General features: G+C 33.9%; 1 protein-coding gene across 1 annotated transcript; it reads right to left on the reverse strand.

Moving 5' to 3' along the window:
• Positions 1–1,307: 1,307 nt before the first annotated feature.
• Positions 1,308–14,013, reverse strand: LOC110025447 (ABC transporter G family member 28-like; the record flags this gene model as incomplete). Its single annotated transcript, XM_020725932.1, is given in 14 exon segments — positions 1,308–1,631; positions 2,629–2,753; positions 2,871–3,160; positions 3,470–3,618; positions 4,000–4,476; positions 4,673–4,969; positions 6,040–6,908; positions 7,219–7,292; positions 7,902–7,936; positions 8,425–8,571; positions 8,676–8,739; positions 8,819–9,100; positions 13,339–13,412; positions 13,520–14,013. Coding segments are annotated over 14 exon segments (3,312 nt in total). The 5' UTR covers positions 13,789–14,013.
• Between the last annotated feature and the right edge of the window lie 9,512 nt (positions 14,014–23,525).

The following is a 23,525-nucleotide window of genomic DNA, read 5'->3' on the forward strand; positions in this document are numbered from 1 at the left end:
TATATGAGTGTTGTGGAAGAGGATGTGAATGAGGAGCAAGAGGATAAGGCGGAGGATTATGATTTTTATTATGTGTTTGTTGATGTTCTCATACCAAAGGGGCCGATGAATTTTTATTTTCATTTATGTTTAAGTTTATTTTTAGTTTATGTAGTTGTGAAATTTGAACACTTAGATTCGTTTTTCTTTAATTCAATTGTTAGACAAGTTGGTGATTACTTTTTCGGTTGTGATGATAGATAATTATGATATCATTGTTGTTTGTGTTTATTATGTGCATGTATGTGAAAATTGATGCCTTTTTGTAGTTTTTCTTTTTGTTCTTTTTACAATTTAGCATTAGATTAACATCGATGTTTGTCGACGCAACATGCAGTTTTGTGTCAGCATGCGGTCAACACTAACTAACGTCTGCTACCTTGGCCTACGCTAATTAGTATCCACCATGGCACACTATTTGTTTTCTCGACGAAAATTCATGACAAATTTTTGAGACGTTAATTCCGACGCAACTAAAATCTAATGTTAATTTCTACATAGCGCCAATCAGTGACGCCCATTTTAATGTCAACATTATTTCAATGTTAATCCGACGTTATGATTGATTAGCGTCGGAAAAAGGCAGGATTAGCGTCGGAAATGTCCAACACTACTTTGTTTATTTCCTGTAGTGTATGGCCAGTAGCTAGCAGTAGTAATAAAACAAGTTGTAAGAAAAAAATTTCTTTTTGCACATCCAGATGGCTAGATATAATATTGCTAGTAATAATGTGTGAAGAATAAGAAAAAAATTTGCAATATAACACCAATTTAAATCGATGTTATAAAGTAGAAATTCTTCCAATAATTAGTTGTTCATTATTCACACACCTTTGTCAACCTCATTTGAGATAAGTAGCCCTTTGATGCCAACAAAATAAATTTCTAATTGAATATAATAAATAAGAAAAGTGTCAAAATGATCCTCACATTTTGCAAAATATGCTATTTTAATCCTGAAGTTTACAAAAGAGACGGTTTAATTCCAAAACTTTTTTGATACGTGTTGACATAGCCCATAGTGACGACTATTCTAGCCCCTATTATGGAACTAATCCAACACTTCTATAAATTTTGGGACTAAACTCTAAAATAAATAGCATGAAATATATTTTTTTCTCTGACTATTATATGATACATAAGATTCCGAGTTAATTTCAGTAAAACAAAATAGTTCCTTTGCATTTTTTCTTTGCTTAACAACGCAAATAAAAGTATATTAAAGTTACATTATTTGAACTAAGAAACTCATTTACAAAAAAAGAAAGAAAATAAATAAATAAATACAATCATGCTCTTTAAGCATTCCTAATTGTTGATCTTTGTTGTATCTTCAGTACAACAACTAAGCACCTCAAAACTGGCTATCCATAAAATAATTCTACAAACCCTCCCTAAAAGCACAAGTTTCTAAGGATAAGGCGTCAAAAACTTACTTTCTTCTTGAGACTGTGACCATACAAAAGAAGGCAATGCAGCGAGAAAGTATGCCATATAAAATGAGAACAACTATACAAAGGCCCCAATTATTAATATTATAATCACTCTGCATCAGAGAACCACACCTAGTTACCAACCAAACTCCAGAATACCTGTAACAAAGGGGGGGCATGACTTAGTAGTAGAAACATATGAAGCATATATAATAAAGGAAGCCAAGTTTCAAAATAAGATTGTAAGGGGTTTGGGTGAGATTTAATAAATGCGTGCATCATATACTGAAGATAATATGAAATTATTTTGTGATTTCAACATGTATAATAGATAATATAACATGTACGAATAATACAAATTTTTTACTTGCTATTTCTCTTCCCTAGGGGAAGTAACTAGTAAGCATAAATAATACAGATATTAAAATTAATATAGAAGGGTTAGAAAGAAAAATAATTGGCCAAATATAACTTCATCCAAGTTAATAAAAAAGATTATGTAACTTTGGTGTAACACTTCAACTAACACCCCACAAAAGTAAAAAATAAGAATTCAGAAAATATAAACTAAGGGATGTTTGGTAGTACACTTTTAACAGGATTTAGTCATGGATTTCATCTAAATTCAGTCATACACCAAAAAAGGAAAAAACTAAATCCAACACTCTATTAAACCCAACTCTCTCCTGTTCCGTCTCCACTGCGACGTAAATTTGGATTTATCAAACCCTACTATGAGGGGGGTTTCGCGCATTTACTCCGTCGTTGCCCACGTGCTTAGTTTCAGTCACGAGCTTCGGCGGATTTCACGGATTTGACAAATCCTACATAACGTAAATCTACAGCTGCAGCCAAACACAACCTAAAGAGCTATTTGGGATTACTTCTATATTTTTTACTTGTATATATTTGGATTTAAAATAGAACTCGTTTGGTGGTGATAGTTATTTTTAAAGATACTGAAAGGACCTAAATATTATTCTCAGTGCTCTTAAAATAAGTTGATCAATTCTTTCAAATAAAAAATAAAATCACTTGAGAATGTAAACAAAAAGTCCTAAATTATTGAGAATGTTTATTATGATTTATATGCTCCACCAACTTAGAATCAATAAAATGCATTAAAGTTGTAGAAGAAGATGAATTTAAATCGAACCTCTCAGCGTTAACAATAACAAATGCCTCCAATGCCCACTTTGTGTAACATATGTTAGCCAGGAATTTTGAGGTTGTCTCCTGAGTAGCTATCAGCGTTAAAATTACTGGCATAAGTGCAGACCACTGCACGAGCAAATCCAAAAGGTTGTTAACCAGACAGAAAAACAGCTTATGAATTTTAAAGAAAATTTAAACAAATTTAAATGAGATAAAAATGACTTTAACGATAATTTATCTCACCAACTGGGCTGTTCCAGGCTGGAAGAAGATGGAGAAGAAGTAGCCAATACCAGTTACACAGTAAACGAGAGCAACTAGTATGATGTAATTATCTGCAATTGAGGACCTAGGGTTGTTGAAAAAATAGAACATTGAAAGATAAACTATTGGTTTGACTGCTGTATTGAAATGATCAATGGTATCTCTTGCAAGGAAATAAGCGAGTGAGCTCATGCCAGAAGTCCTTTCCCTCATGTATTGCAGCTTTTCAAGCGAAAATGATCTAAGAGCTCCAATCTTGCATAATAGAGCTGTAAAACAACACATTTTAATTAAAATATGCAACAATTTATTACAGATTAGTTTATTCAAAGAATCATGATAGTTGAAGATACAATTATGGGGCAGCTAAATATTTTTTAAGAAGGCTTAATCAAATGAATTTTAGGTAAGATTGAAAAACTATCATGGATAATCATACATATTTATGGAATGCAAATGGATCTAAAATGTCAGCATGCAATTTGTTGGATTCTTATTATATATCATACAGCAAATATTAGTAGATTCTTATAATATATCATACAATTTAAAAAAAAAAAAAGAAAAAAAAAACTTACAAACAGCTATAACAGTGTACGTGTAACCCAAGGATCCAAATGTTTCGTCACTCATTTTAGCAAGTGTCCCTAGGCAAACTCCAGCAAGACATAGAATAAGAAAATCAACTCCTAGTATTCTAGCTTCACGAAGACGTTGCTTACCAACCCTGAAAAATTATAAGAATTATACTATGCTAAAATCCATTAAAAGGATTAAAATTACATAGAGTTTTCACTATAGTTGAGCAAAATTTAATAAGTTATGGAAAAATCTTGAAGATGGTAGGTGAGTAAGCCTACAGAATAAAGTGCCAAAATAGTCCCCTCTCTTTTCATATTAGGCCATTTTAGTCCCAGAGTTTACAAAAATGCTAAATTAGTCCCCAAAATATTTTAGTGAGATCCAAAAATAGTCCTCAATGAGTATTATTTCAATCAATATTAAAAGAATCTGGAAACTTTATTGAGACTTTTAAAAATTCTGGGAATAAAATGATCTCCCATAAAGAGTCATGGGACCATTTTGACACTTTTCTCTGAGCATATACCTTCCCAAGAAATACTTGTACTGCTGCAAAATACCAGGAGTTCTCCGATTTGACAAGTCCGTAGAATGTAAGAAATTATACTCAAAATCATCTTTTCGCCGCCCCACAATATCCTTAACATTGTCCCATATGTCCCCTGCAATAGATCGTCTTTCAATCTCAACATTACTCTTTTCTGCACACTTGTTAGAAGTATCTCCAGTAGAATCATCACGAAGCATATCGCGAGGCACATCATATCCATTATGCACCATCCACCTAAGAGGAAGTTGCTTGCAAGTTATTCCTGAAGGCGTGTTTGGCTTAATTATCCCCTCTAAAATGTCTATAAAATAATCTGGAGGATTAACACGTTCTGGAACATTGATCCCAAGACCTGAAAAATATTCTTCAACCTTCTTGATAGATCCATGATACACGGTTATGCCTCCTTTTGCTAGAAGTATCAAATCATCAAACATCCTGTAGAGGGTATAACTGAAAAAAACACATATATATAGTTTTACTTGCAGGAATTCATTATCGAAGTTGATCAATAAGGAGAAAATTGATTTATGATAGTTGTCAGTTCTTTAAGCTAACTAGGCAAATTCATGAAAATTAAAATTTAGAAAACATAGAAATAATTGATTTAAGAAATAAACATCTTTATAGGATAGAATCTTAAAATAACCTGGGTTGGTGAACCACCATGCATATATTTACCCCTTCAAGTGCTTCGCGGCGTAGGGCTTTAAGAAGCATAGAAGATGAAGCACTATCCAAGCCAGAGGTTGGCTCATCTAGAATCAATAAAGAAGGTTCCATAACCATTTCAAGCCCAACATTAACTCTTTTTCTTTGCCCACCTGATATTCCACGCTGCTCGACAGTACCAACTAAGGATTCACGTACTGCTTGCAATCCCAAGGACTCAATAATTCTTTCAACAACAAGAACTTTATCTGCCTTTGACAAATCAGCTGATAATCTGAGACAATATTGAAAGAAAAATTTAATCATTCTAACTTTATTCCTAAAAATAACTTAAAAAATTTTTAAGCAAAGGAAAAAGCGTAAATATAATAAAATTAGATTTGAATATTGTTTAGGGAGATAATCATGAATATTCAATTTTTCAAAAGCACATTGTCTAGTTTTAAACCAGATATAATACTGTTCTCTCTGTTTTCAACTCCGATAATCACCATAGTCTCCATTTATACTAAGAATGTCAATTTTGCTAACATTTTTTTGATATGTCGATTTTATTAAAAAAATAACATATATGACTATTTTTAAAAAATCTTAATGAAGATTCTTTAATCTGCTCCATACATAGTGCCTCAACTAAAACAAATAGAAGCATCCTATGAGAAACCTACGACGTCTGTAAAATGTTTTCATTCAGGTAATAAAAAAAATTAGCAGTATTATATATCAATCCAAAACAGGTTTGAAATAGATATTAAGTGAAAGTTTTTTCCCAAATTAGCACGTACCCCAAAGCAATTGATGGGCACGAAATCAGTTAATAGTGTCAAAAATTAAACAATCATTAACTAATCAGTCTCCTTTAATATAACCAAAGAAATGTCGTTTAAGTGCTCAAAAAAGTTGAAAATATTTTCGAAAAAAATGTGTACAAGTAAAAAAGCTTCATGCACAGACAGTCCTTATGGCCCCACCTAACTATAGTTCTTAAGGGTAAGCCTGAAAGCAACACAGTTACCAACTTAACAGCAGCCACGGGTTCTTTGATCACCATGATAAATGAGATTGGTTAAACTGCCTAATATTTAAATTTATTAATATAAGTTGACTAAGTTACATTTTAGTAAAAAGATAAAGATTAGAATGGAATACCTTGGAAGACATGTATATAAATAAATCGTTCATTTCGAATGGGTAAATAATCATGAGAAAAAGTAATGAAATGGGCATTCCTTTTTTATCTTTTTTCTATTTTTATCAAAGTTCAACAATGAAAACGAAAGAAACTAGAAATGGTATATTTGAAATAATTTATATAAGAGATAAGCGTATTAATTCATATCATACCTGCATCGTGCACTAAACCAAAGGTTCTCTTCCACCGTCAAGTTTCCATGAACAATGTCATCCTGTGGTACAAAGCCTATGATCTTTTTATAACACCGAATAGGCTCTGCTTTCCCATTAATAAGAACCAAACCCGTTATCTCACACCCTGTTGTTTTTCCAGCCAAAGCACTCAAAAATGTAGTTTTACCAGCCCCAGAAGGACCCATTACTGCTGCCACACGACCAGGCATGAGTTTTCCCGTCACACTTCTTAAGAGCTTTTTCTTACTCCCTATCAAAGTTAGCGTTAGATCCTTAAAAGCAACCTCAATTGTAGGCCTGGTTCTTATCTCTGTATCAGTAGCCATAGAAATAACTCCAGAGAATGTCAAGTTCTTATTTTGTTGTTCCAATGCCTTTTCTTTCTCAATTTGCCCATATACATACTTGAACATTTGGCTGTGAGTATGGATTTGTTTACCTTTTTGCATGTTCTTCTTTATATTCTTATCTCCAATTTGCAGATTAAACCCTTCCTCACTTTCAGGATTATCTTCTAGTGATTGAATAACTTTTTTGAGATTACTCGATTCTTTTTTCTTAGGTGGAAGGTCTGAATTTTTAGAACTTGAAGCGTTAGATGATCCATGAGACTGCCCCAAACCTTTAGATGTTTTGCGTGAGAATGTTCTAGAAAGTTGTGCTTGAAGTCCTGAGGCATGTTTCTTTGCAACATCTTTAGCTGCTTTCCACCTTTCACGAGCTTGTGCAGTTTCTCGAGCACTCCTTGCAGCGGCTTCTCTTGATTTGGCTTGCCTTCTCTCACGGTTACTAAGGATTTGGCCAGAGAAGTTATATATGATTAAGAGCAACAAACACAAAGCGACCTATATGAAAAGAAGAAATTGTACGTTAACTTTGAGTTTCACAAATAAGTTCTTTTTGTGGAATAAATATGAAAAAATAATAAAGCACTAAAAGAAAACTACGAAACACACTAATTTTTCTAGGAAATCATAAAATTTAGGGCTGCTCAGGTTATCAATCAACTAGGTTTTCTAAATTGTAAAGCTATAATCTTAATTTGTTCATTATAATTATTCAAAATATTGCACCATAGTTTAGCTTAGTTGGAATCAACTGAATACCACTCTAACTGATGGCAGAATTAAATTTTAAAATTTAGGAATCACTAACCATAACAAGAGCTCCAAATATAGTAATGTCTTGATTCGAAGAATTTGGCTTACAAGAACTTTTCTTAAAACACCCTGCATGTTAAGAAAAATATTATTCAAGTATTACAGCTTAAATAACAAAATCTTTCAAATTCAATATTCTCGAGTTTGAAACATATAGACAACACATGTAAGAATGCATCGTCTTGGTTTTGTCAATAAATCTCTTGGACTAAAGAGCATATTTTGCATGTATGTTAAGATGAATAACCATTAGATTGCCAATCTTCTACAGAAAATGACAATAAATTTAGTAGTCAAATACTGACATTTTCTCATTTTTTAAGATTAAAAAAGAATTCATGGAGTGAAATTATATGAAAAATCAGACATAAAACAATGTGCCTTTGTGATATTATCCGAATGATCATATTTTTTTCGAATGATCTTGCCTCTTGTGAATGTTCTCCATATAATTGATTTAAACAAGCAATATTTTATCTATAACTATACTGTTTATAGTTGCCTTACTTGTGAGTGGTACTACATCAAATTCACTTTGATAATTTCCGTCAAATTAGAAAATTTTTTAATTTGCTAACACTAGCTGGAAAAATAGTATGAATATTAGTGAGCTGCTTATTTTAGATAAAGAATTTCCTAAAATTTTCTATTAAATAGTATAAACAAAAGCGAGCTTACTTATTTCAGATGTAGAACCCTTCCTGCAGTAATGCCTGTAAAGTAGTGACAAAGGAGCAATTAATAGAGCGATGAGTGTGTCATAAAATATGAAAGATAATGTACAAAATGGTCATATAAAAAATTAAGGGGAGCAAATCCTATTCAAGAAATTAAATTAAAAAAAAAAAAGATTAGGGTGGTAGCTGCAATATAACAAAATTAAAAAAAGGTGAGAAAATTGCAACCTGGTAGTTGTACATTAAGATTTGTCTTAAATTGAAATTTATCAAATGAAACCCCTAATGATTAAGAAAAACATATGAACAACTATTTTAATATCCAACTCAAAATTGTAGAATAAGGTTTTTATTGTTGCTCATGAAAGATAATTGTTTACATAAATTTTGAAGAAGATGGTTATATGGCTACAAGAAGGCAATAAATTTCATCACAAGCATAAAAAATATAGAAAGAAAATAATGCATCATCAAAATTTGTATTGTGCTATCATGACCATTGGAGAATGTTATAGATTCAATACCCACTACTGCAAGAAATCTTCTGTATAGTGCTTGGACAATAGTATCCAGCAGGGCAAAACACTTGTCTAGTAGATAAAACATCAGCCCACATATCGGCGCCACCACAAGTATGATTAGGTTGACCTGGAGGTAGTTGGTAATTATATCTGCATCATTTCTAAAAATTACTTATATAATGGCTAACATAAAGTTTAATAAAATAGATAGAAGAGACACTAAACATAGTTAATAAGTATGAAATAAAACTTACGGATCACAAACACCAGTGGTCTTATTTAGTTTTGCAAGTGGGCAGTATGCACCCAAAGGACAGGCTTTGAAAAAAATGAGAAAATAAAAGTTAGACAATTGCTTCAATATAAGAGAGTAGAATAAGATAGAGAAAGTACTTACGTATCATGCATGTAATACCACGGGGACAGAAGAAGCCTGGACAACAGGGATGACACTTCTGAGTCCTAGCAGGCATTTGTCTGGAATCATTATATTTAACTTTTTGATTTGGATTGACGTTGCATGCCCATCCTGGCTCACATCCAGAGACCCATGAAGTCAAGTTGCAATTTTTGTTTGGTTTAAGTATGTTGACCTTTGCACTTTCTCCACTGTTGTCATAAAAGCTATTGAAGTAAAATTTCATTTCGGCAGCATTACACAAGCGTTGTGTAAGGTCCCCTGTTCATCCAATAAGTTGATAAAAATAAGTTCATAAAAACAGATATATTCACTAAAAACTAATATTGGTTTTCAGTCTATTATTTCGATAATTCACAAATTTGATAGAATGAAAGCAGTGAAATAAAATAAAATTTCTTAAAGCTATGATATAATAAAATCTAAAGCTAACTCAATTAGTTTGATTTTCCTAAAACAAGTTAAACGTTTTCTTTGGATGAAGTTATGGCCAAGCAAAAAAATATATCTCTTTTACTAAATTTGATCCTTAACTATCCCCAAGTATATCAGCCTCAACAATCCAAATATGAACCAAACCTTATATGGTGGCCATACCCCATCTTTTAACTATGAGGACCGTCTTAGGTTCAATTTCCATACCTAACACTTTTATTTATTTGTTGAAAAAATATAAAGCGTGCATTTCTATTTGATGCATTAACTCTACAAGTAACTAGCTTTGTGCCTCTTTCGAGGATGGCTTACCTTACAACTCTTGCTGGGTAAGGGGTAGAACATTAAAGGTAGTCTAGGAACACTTTTAATTAATGCTCAAAGATCAATTTTGTGGATTTGAGCCAATGCATGGCCGTGCGCTTGGACCTATTTGATACTTAAAGTTCACCTTTAGCAAGTGACCAAGTTTGGTTTCATAAGAAATGATGGGTTGAGGGAACTTCTCATGGTATATGCTTATTGATAAGACAATCCTTCGATCATCTTGAAGTATTTCGTGCTCTTCTTAGTTCACAGCCCTTGTATGGTAAGCGGTTACTAAATTAATGAAGATGGTCTTATTATTTTCAGTTTTGTTCTCACACAACTCCAAATTCAACCAAGTACATAATACAAGCACCAAGATTATAAAACAAATTCATGGTCCATAATCTCTTATGACCTTATTAGCATCATATGTTTGGTTATGATCAAAGGGGTTTGAACTCTAGGACTACAATCCAAAAAATACCTTAATCAAATCCTTTCAATATATCGATGAAAATACTATCAATGATACAATGAACCAATTGGAAGAGCAATCTAAGTATCTCTAAAATTTTATATAAATATTCAACCATAAAAGATGACTATTATGACCCAAAGAATATCCTCATACGTGTTTTAACTATCAAATTATAAGCATTATTATTTTATGATAAAATGTTCAGCATGAATAAAGGTTTGAATGAATCGATAATTCTGCTAGGTTTTGGGTTGTTTGATCACTCTAAAATTTACATAGAATCAACATCAACCTCAAAGTCTCATACATATCAATTCCAATCACAAAGCCATATCATGGATCTAGTCACACAATTTAGATCAACATCATCTTTGATCTCAAACAAATTTGATACAATCATTCATCATAACAAGGAGATGGTCAAATACAAATATTAGAGATAGTATGGTCCATCCTTTCATCCTTCAATCAACCAAATGGCAAATAATTCCCTCAAATAAGTGGCATTTTAGTCCAACACATATCTCAAAAAAGCATGGCTCAAATATCTACCTAAAGAATCACCAAAGTACTAAAATAGCTTCCACTTACAATCATATATCACCTAAAATGACAAAGTTGTTGCGAATATGTAAGCCTGTTCACTGTTCAAATTAGCGTTTTCTCGTGTTTGTCAACAAATTGGATTTGATACTCGAAATTAATTACTCTTAATTTCTTTTATGATTTTCTGAAGAGAAAATGAAATAATTAATGAGTTTCATTAATTTGTTGATTAATTCCTTAATGAGCCTAATGATATTATGAAATTAATAAATAGGCATACTAGCTCCCATTGTTATCTCTCTCGTGATTTGATTTCCCAGACTTCTTCGGTTGTTGCTCTCGAGAGGAGAGAGGAGAGAGGAGAGGTGAGAGAGAGAGATTGTTCTTTCTTGTAATCGTCGAGGCGATCGACGGGTGTAATCCTCGAGTAATAAAATACTTCGCAGCTCCATGAACGTAAGCTATTTGTCGAACCACATAAATCTGTGTGTTTTCGTTGTTTTTCTGTTTTGTGAATTTCTCATTCCAGTTTTATTTTATTGCCATCGTTTTTCACAATAAAAGTAAAAGAATTTCTCCTTGACTTATACTTTTTGTCCATTAGTACCCAAACTCAAACAAATAGTGTAAGATCCCTTATTGTTCATCAAAATGAAGCTTAATAGCCCATCCATTAACTTGAGCGTTTAAGGGCTCCTGAGGGGGCTATAATCCTCCAATTGAGCACTTAAATTTTATTTCTTGGTTATATGCGTGTCAGAAGTAACCTAAGGAAAATCTCTTATAGGACACTCAACACCCTAACGATAGTTTTCTAGGACACAATAAAATGCGACACAAAACTTTAAGAATGAAGGAACTCAATCGAGGATAAATTATTTCACCTGTGCCTCTTTAAAAGCTTATTCACTATTGGTGAAAATTTTGAATTTTAATTAGCATAAAATCATAGTAGTAGATTTATGGTTTTGATACAAGTAAAAATATTGAACAGAATATTAATATGTGGTCAAATAAACAACATTAGTTACAAAAATAACATTCTTTACATGTTAACATTATTCTTGTAAGTAAAATTAGTTGCATTTAATATAGAAGTTTACAAGTAATTTCAAAGACTTTTGAATAGGTAGAGAATCTTCTCTCCAACTAGAAAGTTCAATCACACTTTAATAACTAATTTCTAACATACACGCTATTAAAAACTTAATTCGCGAAAAAAAAAGAATTAATTCTACTTACCATATATTATTCTTAGAAAAATAAAAAATTAATTCTAATTACCATATATTATTCTAAGTACTTATAGATTTTTTATGTGACGTGAAAGATTTGAGTCGTATAAATGCAAAAAGTAAATTTAAATGTTATATATGTTAAAACATACGAATTGGGTGTATGTATGTAAATGCCCCTAAATTAAAATGTGTAAAAAAGGATAAACATTTAATTAAAATCTCATATAATGAAGTGCAAATGTGATTTTAATCAAGTAACATTTATTCTAGACGTATTAATAAAAAAACTAAAAGAATATTTTTTCAATTACATATGATAGGGGTCCGGATAAAATGTATACATAATATAAATTATTAAATATATAATTTATTTCATACTTTTATTTTATAGAAAAGATCAATAGTATCAAATCCATTCATTCCATCTTTATTTGATATTAAAATTTACAAAATAATGAAATCCAATAATATATTTTGAATCAAAGGTCAACAACTCAAAAAGAAAAAAAAAAAAAAAATTAGTAATTGAATTTTATAAAATAGGAGGATTCACATACATACCACCCAATTCTTATTAGTGTTTGGTAGCACACAATTAACAAGATTTAGGGATGAATTTAACTTAAATCCAACCAAACAGTAAAACGAAACTTAAATCCAAAGCTCAGTTAAAATTAAATTTTTCACGTTCTATCTCTTTTCACAGTGTTTCGTCTCTATTATGATGTAAATTGGGATTTAATAAATTTTAATCAGCGAAGCAGCCAAATGATTTATTCTGTCGTCGACGAGCTCAGTCTTCATCGCAGGATTTATCAGATTTACTAAATCCAATTCAACCGCCTAAATTTCATATCAAATACCATAAACTTCACTATTATCACCCTCATTATCTTCTGTCTATTTTCCGACAACATTCCGGCGAGCTCTCAAGGCAACGACATGATGACAGCAGCATACAATGAACTCTGAGACTCTCATCTTTCCCATTTTTTTCTCCCCGCTTTGCCATAAATCCCATTTTTCCTCCCATCTTTCTCCTCCGGCGACATTCCGACGAGCTCGCAAGACAACGACGAAATGACGACATACTATGACCTCCGAAACTCCCATCTTCCCCGCATTTAATTAAATCTGAATTTATGTTGAAAAAATAACTAAACATGCGAATATTCCATTTAACGGAGCAGAGGATTTAAATGTCGGACTTTGGATGTTTGGTTGAATTCAAGTTAAATTCATGTCTAAATTATATTAAAAAATGTGCAAATATTATTAATTTAATTGATAAATATTTAGAAAATTGTTGCAAGATTCACAGGTCAATTTCTTTTCAATATCAATCTTATGTCCTAACCCTCCAAATTTTAAAAAAAAAAACCCCGATGTGACATTCAACATCCATGAGCCCACCCGAATCCATAAAAAATAGCTTGATTGGCAAACCTAGCTAGCCGAAACATAAAATGAAATTCAAAATAAGCAATGCTCACCTCTGTGCCTGATGCAATTGACCAGGAACCTCAAATCTGCCGAAAAATTAAATGCCAGATTCCAATCATTATCTCTGAAAAAGAAATATATATCTTTATACATCATATTTATACCGATGAACAACAAAAGCAGAACATCTAAGGCCATCAGATGACATAAAATCAAAACAAGTGCGCGTACGAATCCTTGATGCAATATTTGAGCTGATTGCCAAATTCTTTAGCGAAGGCTCCAGTAAGGCTCATGAGACGATCATAGACAATGCTAGCGAAGAGCGGGACATCTTCTGTGTTTCCTCCGCCATCATCGTCTTCGCCATCATTGCCCTCATAATCATCGTAGTCGGTCTGGCACTGCCCTAGCTGCGCGACGGCTAGTAAGGCGACAACCAAGAGGGCAGCTATAGCCCATCTTCGGTGACGAGCGCGGCAAATACTGCGCATCTCCATGGGTGTCACTTTCGCGCAAGGGTTGTGGGAGGAGGGAGGGTTTGTAAGGAACGAACAAAAGGAAAAAAAAAAAAAGGACTATGGTGGGCGGAGAGGACTGATGTTGGAAAGGAGAAGTTAGGTGTTGTTGGACGGAAGGGAGGAAAATGCGGGAGAGAGGGAGAGAGAGGTGTTGGGTGGACATTAGAGCCTGCGGGGAGAGAAGCTCGTTAGAATGGGTGGATTTCAGCGCGTGCGGAGATGTGAATAGGGGTGCAGCTCCTCTTTGGATTCTTTATATTTCGAGCTCAAAAATTATGTTCATGTTCGGCTCGTCTGCTTAACGACTCGAGCACGAGCTTTTCACGAACAAAGAGTCTTTTTAACAATCCTAATAATATAGTCATAAGACAATAATTACACGAGCTGTTCGCGAACAACGAACCGTTTTTTGGACAGCTTTTACAAAAAATAACTATTTACTTTTATAATAAATTCAAAACTTTTTAATACGATCTATTTGATCTTTTATATTTTTTTTATTACATCATAATATGCAAAATTACTCTTAAACAATCATTTACATAAAAAATATAACAAGAGAAAAGTTATGATGTTTAGCCTCTGTTGAAATAATTTTATCATGTAGATGTATGCCACAAAATCCTGCCTATCTTTTGCATAGACGAAGTGAGTGTGGGATACCAATTTGATTTTTTTCATATGTGATAGAAAATGTTGGAGAAGCTGTGAAACAAAAAATAAAGATAGTGGTATGACAATTAGGGTCGAGCAATAGTGTTTTAATAATGAAGTTGATAATAGTGGTTCAATAGTATAACAACCTTAATAATAATGGACTATCCCAGAACTAATAATAATGATGTTAAGTGACAACCCATAGTCAATGGTAGTTTAGGGGTGATTGCATTTGGATTGCAAAAGTGATTCAACAAGAATGATATTTTTATGATGATATCAATAAAAGCAATGGTTGAGCCTAGACGACGATATTGTTGAGATTGTAATTTAGTGGCGATGATGGTTTTGCTGATGATAACAATTCAATGATAGTGTCAATCTGACAATGAAGAGGGTATAGATTTTTTAAATGATCCAATATCAAAATTTTATTATACACTGTTGATCATTATAAGCACCTTCCCATCACAAAATTTCTTTTAAAATAATCCTCCACAAATAAAAAAAATTTGTGGTGAAGTTCTAAAATAAAATGCAAGTTGTGACTCTCATGTTTAAATGGCATAATTTTCATGAGTCCTCTAATAACACTTTTATTATTAATTATTTAAAGTAGTAATTAGTTCAAGTTTATGGGATTCATGAGATCATTATCTCAAGGGAGAATCTTTTTTCTTTATATAAATAACATATTATTTACGAGAAATTATTATCTTTGAATATTATAAATTTATATAATGGTGGATGGATAGGTCACGTCACACACACACACACACACACACACACACACACACACACATATATATATATATATATATATATGAATTTATGATGTTGTCTTTCTATTTACTTTAGGACATCAACACACATTAACTTTTCCCTATTTACAAGCATATAAAATTTATTTTCTTTTGGGGAAAGAAAAAAACATAATGTAATAGTTTTTGATGGTCGAACATCCAATTACACCTTCTTTGGTCATTGCTTCAATATTCTATAATTCTGTGGGTCATTTTGTTTTCTTAAATCTCCGAACCGCTAAAAATTATGGGCCCAAGAAAAAATTATTACGTGCACACCCGGATGACGGTCCGAATACGGCCGCGTACGGCCACGCAGCCGTGGATCGCTTCTTCGTCCGAATTTGCAGCTGTTGCACATAATAATTCTCCAGACTCAAGGGCCCCCTACAATTTGCTTCGGCATCTATGATTCAAATCAAAATTTAATCAAAATTATTGAAATATAAATAAAAATTTTAATTAGATTCGATCTTATTATATAAATATAGTAATCTTAAAATATAATTGCCAGTAATCATATATATCTTAAACTTATAACAGTGGGGATTAGATTAGATGCAATTTTGCAATTTTAAGACAATTTATTGCAATTTATATAAGTGTGGGGATTAGATTCCTATAGATTCTATTCTAGATTTGTATGATAACTTTTTAGGTGTTTTGAGTAAATTTAATCATAAAATTAGCATGCACTAATTATTAACTTAAACTTATAACTTCATGGTGAGAGCTTGAGTTCCCAATAATTTGGCTAAAGTGGGCAAATTTGGTAGAACATGAAGATATTTGTTGAATCCTAAATTGACTATGGATTCATATCTCAAAGGAAGATTACATCATGAAAGAATTACTCGTTTCCCCGCAAATTCTAAGAGAGATTTTGTTTATCCCTTCTGTCTTGCTTTAGCGATGATGGTATAATTGATATTATTAGTGGCAGTGGCGTATTTTAGTAGTCATGGATGATCCTTTTACACATTATAAAATAATTATTCATTACTCACATTGATTCGTCATCAATAAATTTCCAACATCCACTAGAAATCATTTCGAGCATAACACGGATCTCGAGATAATCATTTGAGCAAGAAATGATCAAACTTTTATTAAGAGTCATCCAGATCACCAATTTTAACAAACTTACAGCCAAACCGATCGGCTCGATGAGACAAACCCAATGATAATAAAATTGATTGAATCTGAGTCAAATCAATCTCCGATCAAGATAATAAAATGTTTTTGAAAGTTTTCTGAATATACTTGGAAAGTTAAACGAATGTCGAATCTATTGAGCTTATAATTGAATCGAGCGTCTCAAGAAGAAGAATCCAGCGAGCCCAAAATCACTCAATTTTGACATCATTAAGAAACTTAGATATCCATCAAACCCCATATGATCGAAGAAAACTCTTTGGATTGTTTGATCAAAATTGTTCATATTTCTGCATTGACTGCACATGAAATCTTATAAATAGAGTCACATCCTTCTCGTGAAGGGGGGAGGAGATTTTAAAGTTTTGGGAATGAGTTGAAGTTAACCATCATTTTGCCGTCGTTGACCACCGTCGATCAGCGTCAACCATCGTCCGCCGATCTCTATTGTTCGCTCCTCGTTCCTTGCAACAATTTTATCTGCATTCGACGTTGTAACTTGGGAGACCTTGTAACCCTTTCTAACATGTGAGACAAGTGGTTGTAATTATAATCAATATTTTATAGTGAAATTCTTCAGCTTCCCTTTATGAGTTTTCCACGTAAAAAAATTTGGTGTCTCTACTCGTTGTATTCTTTTACCTAAATGTGTATTGAATTCTTGTGCAATACTAAAACAATAATTCATTACTCTACCACCGCAAATCTTCTTGCACACATGAGTTTGACGCCTTCTATGGGAAACAAAACACTGTTCGACACTGTCTTCAACTCTGAGATGTCGAGCCACTACTTAATTTCCCAACGATATACAACATCCAACTGATGAATGAACTTCCTCTGCATCTTAAAGATCGTCTCTGAAGCATTATTTGATATAGGGAGCAACCTTCACTACAGTCTTGAAAGGTCGTTCATGTCAATGTCCAAAACACGATTGTGGTGGAATTGTCTTCTAGCATCAATAGTCTTTCATGAATAATTTCATACTGGGGGTCAATCTTCACTGTAGTCTTGAAAGGTCATTCACATTAACGTATCGAGCATGATTGTGGCATGATAGTCATGCCACATTACATTTAGACAACAAGTCTTTGAAATCCTCTCCTAGAGTGGGGGTAATTTTTGTCGTAAATAACACTTCACCAATACCCCTTCACCATACTAAAACTCCTCTTCAACCATATCAAGAAGCTGATCACTTCAAGACTCGATACACATGGTACTTTACAATTTTATTTGGAAGCTTATGTTAAGGGGCAAAAAAATTCAAAAACAACAACTAAAAAGTTATCAAACATTTTTCATAAATATGGTTGCAACCATATTTCCGAGAAAACATGTGGTCCATTGCGACCTACACACCGACTATGAGAAATGCAGAGCACCTCTAACACCTCATTTTGGACTTAGTTGATCCAAGTGAAACTGATTCAACCTCTTCCATCACAGGCTACAGACATCAAGCAGAAGCTTCTACTGACAGCCTTAAATAAGTCAAAATTCCTTGGCGAACTTCCTTCAACCTCTTTAATGATAGGTTACAATCATCAAGCAAAAGCTTCAACCAAAAACTTAAGATAGGGAAACCATCCTCAGTGGATTTCATATGATTTTGTTTGTTGTGGGTTAATGTAGTCAAGCATCTCTGATTATACAACCTAGGACGTGTCTTACATCCTCAGTGGATTCTCCTTTCATCTTTGCTCCAGCATAGGCTATAGTTATCACACAGACACACTTCAACTAATAGTTTGGGATAAGTTGAAAATTCACAGTAGTAAAAAAGGTCTCCCACCAGTGCTCCTGGAAATCAATCCTAAGAGGCAAGGCTCAATAAGAATATAAGATACCCTTGGAAGTCAAGCCCAAAAAGTAAGACTCGATAAGAAGCTATCATGCCCCTGGAAGTTAAGCCTAAGAGGCAAAACTCGATGGGAAGATATTGTACTCCTTGAGTTGAACCCAAAAGAATAGAATTGATAAGAAGCTAGCAAGCCTCTAAAAGTCAAGCCTAGGAGGCAAGACTCGACGGGAAGATACGATACTCTTTGAAGTCAAACCGATGAGGCAAGACTCAATCGAAAAGTACAGTACCCCTAGAAGTCAAGCCAAAGAGACACGACTCAATAGAAAGCTACAATGCTCTTGGAAGACGATCCCAAGAGGTATGTATCGATGGAAAGCTAATAGTGGACATGGTCCTCACTAGACAGACTCAAAAAGAGCAATTGGTTGATAAAATCTCCACTCAAAGACCTCACATGTCTATAAGTCTCAGAAGGCACATATATATAAATGACCTCAAAAGGCTAAAAGTCTCAAAAGTCAACGAGCCTCAAAAGACATCAGTTCATATTAAGCACTTACAAGGCATAAGCCTAAGAAGACACAAGCCTATGAAGATACAAACATGAGAGGGCGCGACCTAAAAAGGCACGAGTACGTGATTCCTTTTAATATAAAATGTACGTTCAAACTTTGATTGCAGACTTCCACATAAATGAGAAACCACATAATCTCAAAAGCCATATACTTCAAAAGATGTCAACATCAACAATACCTCAGAAGCGAGATACTGACAACCCAGAAGTTGGGTAACAACACCCTAGAAGTGACATAAAAATAACCTCAAAAGCAACATCCAAAATTTTATTACAACAAGTTAGAGAAAAACGTAAAGATAGATGCATCATCATCGTGTACAAATGTCACATCAAAAAATTGAAAAACTACAATACTTGTACAAGGGTTAAAACAAATTAGCTCATATTCGAGTGGAGTGAGCATCGCCTCTATGATTCCATTATTTATGTTAATCTTTATGGGATCTCTAAATATAGCCACCACATAAACATGAAAATATCTCCATCAAGGTGCGACAAGAAAACTCCAGCTTTTTTAGGTCTCATTCAGAATGTGCAACAGCAACAAACAAAAAGACCTTGAGTCACCTGTTGGGCAAGAACAGAGATAACTTTCTTCATCTCAATATCACGAAAGAAGATCTCGTTGATCGTCTGTTACGTAAAACGAGGATGATTTTTCTCTACACCTTCTTTAAGAAAAAAAATCATGTTGGCGCCTGCTACCAGAATGTGAACGACATTTTTTTTATATCGCAACAAGAAAAAAGATTTCGCTAATTGCCTGTTACACGGAACAAAGACAACTTTTCTCTATGACACAACATTAAAGATGATCCCGTTAATCCCCTACTACGCAGGAGATTGACGATTTTCTTCATCACCATAATAAATTTCTTCTTATGCGAAATCCTAGATCACTTGTCGGGCATAGATGAAGATTTTTCCTCCTTTCTTATCTCTTTTGTCTATTTATAGACTAAAAAATATCTCTTATTAATCACAAAAATATTTAAAATAATAATAATAATAACTGAAATTCACATCAATTCTCTTTTTGCTTTCACCTTTCAGGCTTTTGGCCTCCAACCTTTTTAACCTTTCGCTTTCCACTTTTCTTATTACAAATAAAATAGACAGCTTAATATATATATATATATATATATATATAACTTCGGCTTGCATGTGAAGGGATTCGAAGTAACACCACTCCAACTGCTCCCTACACTTTCACTAAAATATGCTTGCATTATTTGTTATGATTCTCACTTCTTTTCAAATCTGCAACCCTTCTCTAAAAAATGGCCTTCAGGAAGAAGAAAATGGATTGGCATAAAAAACTTACTCGCGTGTTTTACCCTGCTTTGTTCTATCAATGCAACAGAGTAATAAATATATATATATATATACAGAAGCGTGATTTCTTGGGAGTAAATGTTTATTACTTCTCCAAATGTGCATGTATACAAATGCAGAACTGCAGGAGTCATTTGGAGAAGCGATCTGAGTTATTTTGATGCGCACGTGTATTTTTATAAATATAAATATGATGAAGTAATATGATATAATATGAATATATTATATTATGAAGAAATGTTTAGAGAAGTGATCTGAGTCATTCTTCTCAAATAAGTCAATCTCATAAGTGATGAGGCAAATCAAATCCTTTAAAGAGCAGATGGACGATCTCAACCAATTTTCTCCCCCATGTGCTAGTCACCATAGATTGAAACTAATTGAACTAGTTAAAGTGGTACAACCATGTATGTACAATATTTAGGGTCTGTTTGGGGCCGCATTTTTATATACGCGATGGAATGAGGGTCGCATGATCACGCTGCGCCCGCGTTATCGAGCGGCTTTTACCTCTTTTGTCTTGCCCTCCCCATTCTGTCGCAATTGAGCCTCTGCTGCCCTAGCGTCTCTTCTCATCCCACACTCAATCAAGACAGCTCCTTCCTCCTCCTTCCCGAGAGCTGCCACCCCTTCTTCACTCCAATCACTAGCCTGAACTCCTCCACTCCTTATAAAGCCTCTAACCGAGCAGCTCCAACTCACCAAAGTCACTCATCCTCCTCTGTTGAAACAGTCGAGCCCTGTTCCCCTCCAACGAGTTTCCCTCTGTGATCCTTCCTAGCTTCCATCTGGTACTTCTTCCCCTGCCTCTTCTTCTTCAAGTACGAGAAAAAAAAAAAAAAAAGATAAAGAAAATTACATGCATACCACTCAATTCTTTTTATTTATAGCAAAAAAATATAAAAAAGAAAAAAAGTTTTAAGTACATACCACCCAATTTCTATGTATTTGCATAAAATAAAAAAAAAAAAAAGATTTATAAACATATTGTTAAGGATGGAGCCCGGTTCGCGACCTCGCTCCCACTCCCAATCTTCTGTCGCGAAACACCGAGAACCGTTCCCACTCCCTGCTGTCACGAACTGCTCCTGCCTTCCCTGTTTTGCGAAGCGAAGCATGCCTTCACTCGTTATAAGTCACAAACAGGCAGTAGTTTTGGGTGGTGCGTGAGGTTCGAACAAGAAGAATATATTGCACGGCTCTCCTTTAGATTTTGAACAGCCTTTTTTGTGTTCTTCTTAGGCTTCATCGGGACTGAGGAAGATAAGCAAGCAGTAGTTCCTTGCGGCAGAAGGAAGAAAAAAGAAGAAGAAGAAGATTGTTCTCCCTTGGCTTCTTTTTTGTGACTTGTGGCAAAAAAAAAATGGGTTTATTTCTCTTGTAATTTTATTCTCTTCGGTATATCTTGGTGTGGAGAGAGAAGAAGAGACATCAACGAAGTGAGAGATCCCTCTTGTAGTTCGAGACAATCGACTGGTGTAAATTCCTCAAGTAGTAAAATCCTCTGCAACTTCGTGGACGTAGGTCATTTATCAACCCACGTAAATCTGTGTGTTCCATTGTACTACTGTTTTTTGGTGTGAATTTTCTCATTCTATTTTTCGTTTCATCAAAGATCGTTCTGCTATTTTATTTCTATGTACCACAACAACTGGTATCAGAGCTTTGTTCGGATCTGAGGAAGGAAGAATGATGGCTACAGATGGAGTGAATGTTTCAGGGATCGAGAAGTTTGATGATAAACTTTGGTTATTGGAGGATGCAGATAGAGGACTACCTCTATGAAAAAAAAACTTCATCTTCCGCTATTGGGGAAAAGACTGAAAGAATGGATGAGGCTAAATGATTTTTTTTTATCAACAAGTTCTGGGGGTTATTTGATTGACCTTATTGAAGTCCGTTACACACAACGTTGTCAAGAAGAGGACAGCTGCAGATCTAATAGAAGCCTTATCAGGTTTGTATGAAAAGTCATCGACGAATAACAAGGTAATCTGAAGAAGAAGTTATTCAACTTGAAGATGATAGAAAGTGTTATTGTTTCTCAACACCTGACTATTGCTCAACACCTGATTGTTGCTCAACACCTGAATGATTTCAATACAATCAAAAATTAATTATTGTATGTTGAAATTGATTTTCATGATGAGATATGTGTGTTGATATTGTTGACATTATTTTCAAATAGTTGGGAAACCATGAGGATCACAATTAGCAGTTTTACAATTAAATCTAAACTGAAATGAGACGATATTCGTGATTTGATCTTTTCTGAGGAGGTGCGCAGGAATGATTGTGGCGAGATCTCAGGTACAAGTTCGACACAGAATGTTGATCTCAGAGGGAGATCATTGGTCATGAACTCAAATAGAAAGATATCAAAATCAAAGTCTAGTCAACAGACAACCTGCAGAAATCCCAAGAAGATAGAGAATTATAGTGCAAATGTGACATTTGAAAAAGTGCATGATGCACTATTGCTAGCAGTTCATAGTTCTATTGATAACTGAATATTTGATTTAGGGGCTTCTTTCCATATAACATTCCATCGGGAATTGATGCAATATTATGTTGTAAGTGAATTTGAGAAAGGATATCTGACAGATGGAGAAGCTTTGAATGTGGTTGGAAATCTATCAGAGACCACAGTGCAAGACAGTGATGAAAGTGAAGAGGTGAGTGAGTCTGGGGCACCCATTTCTATTGTTCCACAGACAAATGGTGGTGAACCACAAATTTATGAAGAAATCTTGCAAGATAAAAGTTCGAGCAAGTGGGAGCTGACAAAACTTTCACTAGGGAAGAAGACATTACACAACAAGTATGTGTACCAGTTGAAGATTAAGTGTGATGACAGTAAGAAGTACAAGGCTATACTTGTTGAAAAAGAATTTCAACAGAGACATGATTGCTCATGCAATGAGAGTTGTAAGCAGAGACAAGAGTAACCTAACGAATAGCTTGGAGGTGTAAAGCTATGTCGGCCCTGTTGATATGTTGATTGAGGGTGTTACTCTTGTGAAACTAAAGTTGTACACAGCTTCAATTGGTCTTCTGTTGTAAAGACAGGGGCCATGAGTTGCAGAAGTGGAGGATTCATGTTTGAAGAAAAAGACGACACTGCAAGTGGAGGATATCAGTTTGGACAAGAAGGAAGAAGAAAGAAGGAGAATAAGATTGTTCTCCCTTGACTTCTTTTTTGTGGCTTGTGGCAGAAGAAAAATTGGGTTTATTTCTCTTGTAATTTTATCCTCTTCAGTATATATTGGTGTAGAGAGAGAAGAAGATACATCGAAGAAGTGAGAGATCCCTCTTGTAAGTCGAGACGATCGACTAGTGTAAACTCCTCAAGTAATAAAATCCTTTGCAACTCCGTGGA

This window comes from Phalaenopsis equestris, unplaced genomic scaffold (assembly GCF_001263595.1).
Source record: "Phalaenopsis equestris unplaced genomic scaffold, ASM126359v1 Scaffold000297, whole genome shotgun sequence".
NCBI classification, from domain to species: Eukaryota; Viridiplantae; Streptophyta; class Magnoliopsida; order Asparagales; family Orchidaceae; genus Phalaenopsis; species Phalaenopsis equestris.